General features: G+C 32.2%; 2 protein-coding genes across 2 annotated transcripts; both read right to left on the reverse strand.

Annotated features, from left to right (window-relative positions):
* Positions 1-1,500: 1,500 nt before the first annotated feature.
* Positions 1,501-2,025, reverse strand: LOC140452830 (uncharacterized). The gene has a single exon (XM_072547162.1). The coding sequence runs from the start codon at positions 2,023-2,025 to the stop codon at positions 1,501-1,503; it is 525 nt and encodes a 174-aa protein (XP_072403263.1).
* Positions 2,026-2,550: 525 nt separating this feature from the next.
* LOC140452831 (uncharacterized) lies at positions 2,551-6,723 on the reverse strand. The gene is made up of 2 exons (XM_072547163.1): positions 5,196-6,723; positions 2,551-5,093 (listed from the first exon to the last, which is right to left on the reverse strand). The coding sequence occupies exons 1-2, from the start codon at positions 6,721-6,723 to the stop codon at positions 2,551-2,553; spliced, it is 4,071 nt and encodes a 1,356-aa protein (XP_072403264.1).
* Between the last annotated feature and the right edge of the window lie 4,313 nt (positions 6,724-11,036).

Here is an 11,036-nt window from a genome sequence, read left to right on the forward strand (position 1 = left end):
AGTAGGCAGCAGCGTAACCATTGGGAGTTTTAGAGACATCGGTAAAGATTTGCAAATACTTAGGGTAGTGGTCTAGAATCTCCATGAATAGAGATTTAATTAGTGTGGAATTTGTAGTTGATTTGGGATACTTGGTAAGTGTTACGTCAATAGTTACTGGGTGGCTTGTCCATGGGGGATATATTGCATTTATATGTAGCGATACATTCATCATCATCATGCAACCTCTTCTGTCCACTGCTGGACATAGGTCTCTCCCATATTTCGCCACTCTTCACGGTTCTGTGCTTCTTGTTGCCGTTTCTTGGATATTCGTCCAATGTCGTCCATCCAGCGTGTTGGTAGCGATACATTGAGATGATTCAAATCTAAAATTGTAAGCTTTATACTTTCTATGAGGGGTGTAGAGTTTTTAGCATTATTGTTAGGAAGAAGGCCAGGGTTGCAGATGTGGAAAAATACAGGATTCTATTTCTGGGATGATATCTTTGCATGTAGTTCAAGGATAGTTGCTGTCATCTTATATGTCATGGAGGTTCTCCAGTTAAAACTTGCATATTACTAACCGGACTAGTTTTAAAAGCTCCCAGAGCTAATCTCAAAGCTGTAGATTGAATACTGTTTAGTTTTTTTAGAGTGGTTTTACATGCAGCATCGTAACATATGCAACCATAGCCGGTTTTAGTTCTAATGAGCGGTTTGTAAAGCCTAATTAATATTTTATGATCAGCATCACAAATTTTGTTGGATAATATTTTGAGTATATTTAATCTCTTTTGACAGAAAAGCTGTAATTTATTTATGTGCGAATTCCAATTTAAAGTTCTCTCAAAAGTTAGACCTAGAAAGTTTATTACTTTTGACTGTTCTAAAGGTAAATTATTTAATGTTAAACTAGTTGTGAGGTGGGTTTTATTTTTATTAAAAATAATGTATCATGTTTTTTCAGTAGAAAAAACAAATCCCGTTTTTATCGTCCAATTACAAAGCCGATTTAAGAAACTCTGTATAATTTTAGTTGCTGTCATTAGATTATTTGATTTAGTATAAATAACAATGTCATCTGCGTAAAGACTAGCTTTAATGGGTGCTTTAATGACATCCATAATTGTTGGATTATCTTATGGTAGATAATATTAATTAAAGGTGTGGACTGTAAATTATCTTTTGTGTGAGTAAATAGAATTATTTATTAACTTTTTATACAAACTAATTATTATAACATGTGAATTTGTGAAAATACTAGAAAACGTGGCGTCTTCTTGGAAATTATTTGATTAATGTCAAATTGTCAATTGCCGACTTGATCCCGTCAGATTGTTTGATCTTGAACATAAAACGCACAGACATATGACAGGCTCTATGTTGCCGCACTAAACTAATTTTCTAAAAATGTCCTAACATACTCCCGGCGTTGAAGTATGCTTCAAAATATAGTAGGAAACAAGTAAATATCAAAGCAAAAAAAACTTAGTCCCGAGATAAAACACTGCGACACTATTAATCTTCTATTGGCAGTGGAAACAAATGTCGTGTAGATCTGGTGATGAGTCCATTGGAAGTTTTGATTTCAGCTACTCGATTTTCTCCATCTTTACCAGGAAATAATTTAATTATTCTTCCCATAATCCATCTGCATGGAGGTAGATTGGTATCACGGATGATAACTAAGGATCCGGGTACAATGTTGTTGGTAGAACTGTGGTGCCATTTATAGGATTGGTGTAGCTGGCTGATATATTCTTTAGAAAAGCGGTTCCAAAATCTCTGATGCAGCTGTTGAACATGTTGAAATCTGCTTAGTCGATTCACTGGGATAGGTAAGAGATTTGGTTCAGGAATGGAGACTAAAGGACGTAATGTCAAAAAGTGGGAAGGAGTTATTGGTTCCAAGTCAGATGGATCTTGTGATTTGGCAAACAATGGTCTCGAATTTAAAATACATTCAATTTGGGTAAGCAAGGTGAGAAATTCCTCATATGTCAAATTTATATTCTTAAGCGTTCTTTTCATATGAAACTTCATTTGTTTCACTGCTGATTCCCATAAACCCCCAAAATTTGGGCTATAAGGTGTGGAAAAATGCCAAATTATATTTTTTGTTAAAGCAAAATCATTAATTTTATTTTGGTTTTTATATAAAAAGGTTTTGATAAACTTCAACTCTTTACTAGCGGCTCTAAAGGTTGAACCATTGTCAGAGTAAACATTGGTAGGAATTCCTCTTCGTGATAAAAATCTCTTAAAACATGCAAGAAAACATTCAGTTGTCATATCAGTGAGTAATTCCAAGTGTACAGCTTTTGTTACAAAACAAACATATACACAAACATAACATTTTAAAATTTTACTTCCACGACCCTTTTTTTCTTTCAGTGGAAATGGACCTGCATAATCAAGTCCTACATTTTCAAAAGGATAGGCAGGAATAATGCGTTCATTGGGTAAAGGTCCCATTTTTACACAATTGTGAGGAGGTTTCACACGAAAACATTTAACACATTGTCTTACAATTTGCTTTACTAATACCTTGCCAGAAATAGGCCAATATTATTGTCTGATTAATGACAATAGAAGCTGTTGTCCAGGATGCAAATTACTGACATGGTAGTGTGTACAAATTAACTTGGTTAATACATGAAATTTCGGCAATAAGATTGGTGTTTTTACATTTTCTGGCAATGTTGAATGCATAAATCTACCACCTACTTTAATTAATCCTTTATCTAATATGGGAGACAAATGAAGCAATCTGGATTTTTTGCTCAATGGTTTATCATTTAACAAACATAAAATTTCATTATGAAAGGATTCTGCCTGCAAAAGTTTGATCAATAGCAGAAATGAATCATTGGTTTCATGCACAGTTAAAAGTAAGCTTGGGGCTTTTGTCTTATTTTTAATATTTCTAACAAAACGCATTACATATGAAAAAACTCTTTTCATTTTATGCAAATTGGAAAATCTGGTAATAAAATTAGTAATCCAGCTGTTCTGAACAGTGGAATGAAGTGATACTTGAACAGATCGTTTAAGCTCTGGTAATTCAATTACTTCATCAGTTGAATCATTAGGCCACAAATCAGGATGTTGTCTTAAAAACTGCGGTCCCTGGAACCACAGTTGTGATTCAAGAAAGGATTCAGGAAAGATTCCACGACTAGCTATATCTGCGGCATTTTCCTTTGTATTGACATAATGCCAACTATCACTACTGGTGAGTGATTGTATTTTTGTTACCCTGTTGGCAACAAATACTTGTAACTGGTTAGGTTCCAGTTTTAGCCAACTTAATACAATTTTTGAGTCAGACCACATGTATATCGGCATATTTAGAATTGATAAAGATTTGGTGACCTTGTCAATTAATTGGGACCCTAACAAAGCTGCACACAATTCAAGTTTAGGTATTGTTATTGATTTGATAGGAGCGACCTTTGTTTTTGAACACAGAATGTGAGAATGGTATTTGCTTTCTGGATCTATGCTGCATACATAAATACAACTTGCATAAGCATGCATTGAAGCATCACAAAAGCAATGGATACTTGTAATTTTATGACCTGATCCAAGTACTGGTCTTGGAACGTGTAATTTATTTAGATATGGTAGTTGATTATACAGTTTGGTCCAACTGTTATTTAATTCTGGAGGGATTATTTCATCCCATGGTTTTTGAAGTCGAAATAGAGTTTGAATTATTAGTTTAGCAATTAATATGACTGGACTTAGCAGACCTAAAGGATCATAAATTTTGGAAATGATAGATAATATTTGGCGTTTAGTAAATAAATGATTGGAATTTTCAGTAAGAGAAATTTTGAAGCAAAGAATATCTTGTTGACTCATCCATTGGATTCCAAGAGTTTTAAAACTATCAGAATCTCCTATGTTAATAACATTGTTGGAAATATCATTACAATTAATGTTAAGAATGGTTTCAGGATTATTGGAAATCCATTTTCTCAAAATAAATTTTCCAGACTCTAAAATTTTAAAAATATCATTACATCTCATTTGTAACTCTTGTAAATTGTTTGATCCTGTCAACAGATCATCTACATAAAAGTCTTCTAATATGGATTTTGCAGCTAAAGGAAACTGAGATTCATGTTCAAAGGCTAACTGACGCATGCATCTCATTGCCAAGAATGGAGCTGATTTTTGGCCATAGGTTACAGTAGTTAATTGATACACATCAATATTATCTGTTGGATTGTCTCTCCAGACAATTTGTTGTAGTGGTCTATTTTCTTCATGTACAAATACTTGTCGATACATTTTTGACACGTCTGCAGACACCACATATGTGTACTGCCGAAATCTAATAAGGATGTCAAAAATATCATTTTGGATTTTTGGTCCTGTATACTGTAGGTCATTAAGAGACCATCCAGATGTAGTGGGACATGAACCATCATAAACTACTCTTAGTTTTGTGGTAAGACTGGTTTCTTTTAGTACTCCATGGTGGGGTAAAAAATATGATTTTCTAGAAGGATGTAAGCTAACAGTGGGGTTAACTTTAACCATATGTCCTAGTTCTTGATATTCCTTAATGAATTGTTTATACAAATCATTAAGTTCCCTATTTCTCGAAAATCTTTTTTCTAGTAACAAAAATCTGCTAATTGCTGTATCTAAGGATTCTCCTAATAATTCAGGTGAAAACTTAAATGGAAGCTGAACAATAAAGTGTCCATTTTCTGATCGAGTGGTAGTGGTTTCAAATATTTGCTCACAGCAAATATCATCTTTTGATGGTGGTATGGGATCTTGGATTGAATCAATTTCCCAAAATAGTTTTAACTGCTCATCTTCGGCTATAGTTCTAGTGAAATGGCACACTGCATGAGTTGTCTCATAGGGGACAGCTCCGTTTACTATCCAACCCAATTTAGTGTTTTGTAAACTTGGCAAACCTTTTCCTAGGTTGATTTTTCCATCACAAAGGAGGTCCCAAAATAGGTGGGCACCAATAATAGCATCAATGCTACCAGATTCATTAAACAAAGGATCAGATAATTGAATATTGCATGGGATATTAAAGTTTTTAATATCAAAACTGGTTGAAGGAATTTGATTTGAAATAGCTGGTACAGCATAAAATATGGATGAAATACTAAAATTATTAACTCTGGAACATATTGTAATTTGACATTTTTTGGTACTATTTGATACTGTTTGATTTATACCACTAATGGCTAGGTTAGTAGGAATCACGGACATATTTAATTTTTTACAAAAACTTTCTTTTATTAAGTTTGTTTGAGCACCACTATCTAAAATTGCTCTACATGGAATTAATTCATGATTATTGGATTTAACATTAAAAACCACTGTTGATAAAAGAACTTGTGTATGTTTAATATTCATTGTTTGTGCAGAAAACTGATGGGTTACCGTTGGTGGCATCTCATCACTTTGTACACAGTTAACTGATGATGAATCTAATGGAGATTTTAAAGCAGTGTCAGTTGAATGTTGCTGACTATTTTCAAAATGTATTAATGAGTTATGTTTGGAATTACATTTTATACATGGTCTTAAAGTACATTCAGCAGCTTTATGTCCATGTCTCAAACAATTATGACACAACTTTAAATTATTGACTTTAGACAATCTATTTTTTGTATCTAATTTTAGGAATTCAATACATGAATATATTAAATGGTTACCTTTACACAAAACGCAAGACTTTCTTTCTGCAACATTAACTTGGAAAACTCTTTTTTGATATTCACCTCGACTATCACGGTTTGCATGTTTATAATTAAAACCAGAATTATTACTATAATTGTTATTAGGTTTTTGACTACTTTGGTCTTGAATTTCTTCCAAAGTGTCTAGTTTTACTTTTAGAAAATTAAAAAATTCAGTTAAAGTAGGAAGCTCTTCTTTAATATGACATTCTTTCCATTTTCTATAACTTTGTTTATCTAATTTATTGGAAATAATATAAATCAATAAAAGGTCAGTTAAACTACTTTTTGTAATTTGTAAACTGTCAATGGATGACATGCTATCTGAGACACTATCTAATAAATGCCTCAAATGTTTAGGTGATTCTTTTTGGATAGAATCTAAATTGAAAATGGCTTTAATATGTTTATTAACTAATAATTTTTTATTATCATACCGCATACAGAGTGCATCCCATGCAGTCTGATAATAATTTCCTGAGAATTCAATTTTACTAACAATACGTTTGGCATATCCATCCACAGATTGTCTCAAGAGCTGAAATTTATGAATATCTGGAAGTGTGGCATTTGAATGAACTATACTAGTAAATGTGGCTTTGAATTCCAACCACTGTTGAAAATCACCTTTAAAAACAGGTATTTTCATTTTTGGCATAAAGAGATGATTTAATGAGTCTATATGTGGTGTAGAACTAGGAGGCAATATATTAATTACTGTGTTAGTGTTAATGTAATCTTTTAAAAAACTAATTGCTTTAAAATACCTATTTTCAAAAGAATCTCTTTCATCAACTTGTTCTTGTAATTTATCTTCACTGGTAGCAATCTCAATTTGTAGTTGGATCTGATCAAATTCAACTAACAAATTGCTACCAGAGTCATGTCTTAACTGAACTTCTGATATTTCAGGTTTGCTAGATGGTGTAGCATTTTTTAATATATTCACAAAGTTCTCTAAACTTGTTAGTTTGGCTTTATAAGAACCTCTGATTCTTATATTGTTGGCTAAGCTACTCATTTTTAAGATTTATGGCAATCTTTCAAAAACAACACTAAAGAATAATAATTAGAAATACCTTGCTAGAATACTAATACTAGCTGATTGATAATCTATGGCGTTGTACAATCAAAATATGGAAAAATCTGTTTATGGTAATTTAAATTCAAATACACTGTTTGATCAAATCTTAAAGATAATAGAAATGGAACAAACTCACATGTACTGATGGATTTGGATCCTCTAAATGGTAAATGGGACTGTCTTCGACCTCTGAACAGCCTCTAGTTACAACTATTTATTCTATTTTACTCACACTATCCGGCTAGAATTGACCAAAATATGTTGGATTATCTTATGGTAGATAATATTAATTAAAGGTGTGGACTGTAAATTATCTTTTGTGTGAGTAAATAGAATTATTTATTAACTTTTTATACAAACTAATTATTATAACATGTGAATTTGTGAAAATACTAGAAAACGTGGCGTCTTCTTGGAAATTATTTGATTAATGTCAAATTGTCAATTGCCGACTTGATCCCGTCAGATTGTTTGATCTTGAACATAAAACGCACAGACATATGACAGGCTCTATGTTGCCGCACTAAACTAATTTTCTAAAAATGTCCTAACAATAATACTATTAAAAGCGATTAAGAATAAAGTTGGACTAACAGTCGAACCTTGAGGAATTCCATTATCTAGTGAGCTATGATCCATCTTAGATGAGCTTGTAACACCATTTATTCTAACTTGAATTGAGCCATTTAAAAAAAAAATTATAAATGCAAGTATGTTACCTTGAATGTCAGTATCTTTCAATGTTTGTAAAATACAGTGTCTCCATGCTCTATCGTAGGCTTGGGTTATATCGAAAAATATTGCTATTAGTTTTTGGTTATTTGCAAAATCTTCATTAATTGAAGTCTGCAACGTGATTATCTTATGTGGACCTGCCTCTTCGAAAACCACTTTGAAAGGGAGTAAGAAAGTTATTATTTTCTAAGTACCATATAAGCCAGAAGTTTAAAATTTTTTCTAGGATTTTGCACATGCAACATGTAAGAGAGATGGGTCGGTAAGAGGTAGGTTTGTCTTTTGGTTTGTTAGGCTTAATAATGGGAATGATAATTGCTTGAGACCAAAGATCTGGGAATTCATGCTTTAAGAAGCATGTATTAAATAAATCTAACAGAATTAATTTGGCTCCGAATGGTAACTTTTTAATGAAGACTGTTAGAATTTCATCTGGTCCTGCAGATGTGTTTTTTATATTTGAGAGAGAAACTTCTAATTCTTGAAGAGTTATAGGAGCATTTAAGGGGCTGTCAGAGTTATTAATGGAGATTGTAGAAGCTTCTATGTTTTTCTTGTATGTCAGGATGTAGGGATTGGTCAGAAATATTTTTGTCGCTAGAATTTTGTTGATAGACATTAGCTAAAGCTTCTGCGATTGTATTTTTGCAAGTGATTAATTTATTATTGTGTGTTAAGGTATTTATATGTCTATAAGAATTGGAGCCTTTACGAATTTTAGTCCAGATAACCTCGGAGGGTGTAGACGAATTGACAGATAATACGTAATCTCTCCAGGTATCTCTTTTTCTTTTCTTTATGAGATATCTTGCTGTTGCTCTGAGTTTTTTGAAATTTAGTAAATTTTCATTAGTATTATGTTTTTTAAGTACATTAAAAGCATGATTGCTAGAAGATCGAGCATATGCTACTTCATTGTTCCACCAAGGTACTGGAGGTCTTTTGCAGAGCTTTGTTTTACCTATATTATTTAAAGCTACTTCTATAACTATATTGTTTAAGGAGATAATATTAGTTATAGTTTATATCATCACTTGGATGATAGTTTTCAATTTTCTTTTCAATGTCATCTTGATAAGACGACCAGTTTGAAGTCTTTAATTTCCAGGATTGATAGATTGGAAAATTAGGAGATTGAATTTGATTTAATGATATGCAGATAGGAAAGTGGTCACTGTCATATAACGATTTTATAATATTCCACGTAAGAAACGTTGATAAGGATTGACTACATAATGATAAATCTATGGCGGAAAAAGAGCCGTTATAGGAGTTAAATCTGGTAGGTTCTCCTGTATTAAGTAATAGTAGCTCAGAAGAGTCAATGAGATGTTTCATTAGATTACCGTATTTGTCTGTTTTAGAGCTTCCCCATGTAGAATGATGGCAGTTCATATCCCCTAAAATTATTTCTGGGTGTGGAATTTGATCAAGAAGGTTATTTAGTTCTTGTAGGTCTAGCTTGCTAGGATGTGGTTAATAAATGTTGCATATATTAATATGTTTTTGGTATGTTATACTCACTGCTACAGCTTCGAGATTAGTACTAGTACCAGTTATAATGTATGTAATTGGCTTAGCTTCTAGGTATGTACTTACGATGATAGCTACTCCGCCACTGGCCTGTTGAGCTACTCTGTTTTTTGGAAAACATTGATAATTTTTAAGATTTATATTAACTTGTTTAAAATGAGTTTCTTAAAGACATAAGATCTTTAGGCATAATTCATTTATTAATAGTTTTAACTGTTCTAAGTGGGTATAAAACCCATTAAGATTCCACTGTAAAATAAAGGAATTGGACATGTTAGAATTCTGCCTGAGATAATTGTTCATCTGTCTCTTGTGTGGAAGAGATATTATTGGGGTTTAGTTTTTTTTTTAATCTAGTTATATTATTTTTTAATTTTGAATTGTGGGTATAAGCGTGAACAAAATTAAGGATCTCAATTAGCTCGGCAGTTTCATTCGAGTAATCTTTTGAAATTATTTCAGGGTGTTTGGCATATATTATGTTTTCTAGAAAGTCACATATTTCATTATAGTTAAGGATAAACGGTGGTGATCTGTTTTTTATTTTGTCTTTAATTGACTCTAGTGAAAGTAAAAGTTCTTCGCGGGAATTTCTGGTTGACTTTTTTGACTTTTTTTTTGGTTTGCTTATTACAGGAGAAGTTAATATCTGTGAATCGTTCTGTGGGGTATTTTCGTTAATGTCTGGAGAAAATGAGATGAACCTTTTTAGTTGATTAGGGACGTTTGTAGTAATTGGATTTGCTGTTAATTCTACTGGAGTAGGGTTTCTGATATTGTTTGAGGTTGATGATGTTGAAGCTTTTAAAAAAGATGTTTCACTTCTATTACTTATGGGTCCTGTCAGGTTATTGCCAGTTTTCATAATTTGTTCTGTTTGGTTATTAGAGGATTTTATTGTAATTAATGTGTTTTAAAAAGTTTCAGGGTGTGCACTAGCAGTGGATGAATTAGCTTTGTCAGAACTTTGTAGTTCTGTTTGGTTATTACATGTATTTACTGTAGGTAATATATTTTGAGAAGTTTCTGAGTGTACATTAGAAGTAGTGGGGTTTGCTTGGTTAGAGCATTCAGGATACGTTACGTGGACCAACTAGTGAATCAACGGCGATGATGTAGTCATGAACTTTGGTTCCTTCAATACTGGAAAGTACTATAGCTTGTTCTTCAGTTGGATCTTTAAATGCGTTGACAATACTGGAATATGAGACGTGAGATGAAGTGTGAGTAGTATTCATAGTTTTATTCGAAGTCATGGTTGATTAATTTTAAGTCCGGCCCTGTCACCGGTTCGAAAACCGGTGTGGATTTTGACCCAAAACTGGATTTGTTTCTATTTCTTCGGAACGTTATATTGCTATTATATTTCATTCTGTGTAAAAATCATATTATAAGTTAGTCTAGATTCTGCTTTTATCATAGTACAACGTATTGTTACTATTTTGTGTTAAATAAATATTTTTTAAAAATATGGTTTTGGAAAACTCCAATATATATAACTATATTGGAGTTTTCCAAATTTATTTCCTATCTATTTATTTATTTTCTATATTTAAATCTAGCGGTTAATGTGGGCTTCATACTGATAAAATAGTATTATACGAACTCCAGGATAATATACACCGTATATATTATTATCTAAGTAGCGTTTTATGTAGACTCCGACCAACGCATAGGATCAAGTGGACTTCGTAATACGTTAAAAAAATTTTTGGGGTCCCTATGCACCTTTTCGCGTACACAACTAAACTCCTGCAATGTTGCCAATAATTTTATTATTGGGGTCCCTATGCACCTTTTCGCGTACACAACTAAACTCCTGCAATGTTGCCAATAATTTTATTAGTCATCAATTTAGTTATCGACGAATTTCATAGATACTTGGCTAATGTAGTTAAAAATTTTATAATATAATATGTTAATCGACATATAACTTTATTTTACTTTTATGTTTAATAAGCAAGGTCAAAATTTATATTACT

Source organism: Diabrotica undecimpunctata, chromosome 11, assembly GCF_040954645.1.
Source record: "Diabrotica undecimpunctata isolate CICGRU chromosome 11, icDiaUnde3, whole genome shotgun sequence".
NCBI lineage: Eukaryota > Metazoa > Arthropoda > Insecta > Coleoptera > Chrysomelidae > Diabrotica > Diabrotica undecimpunctata.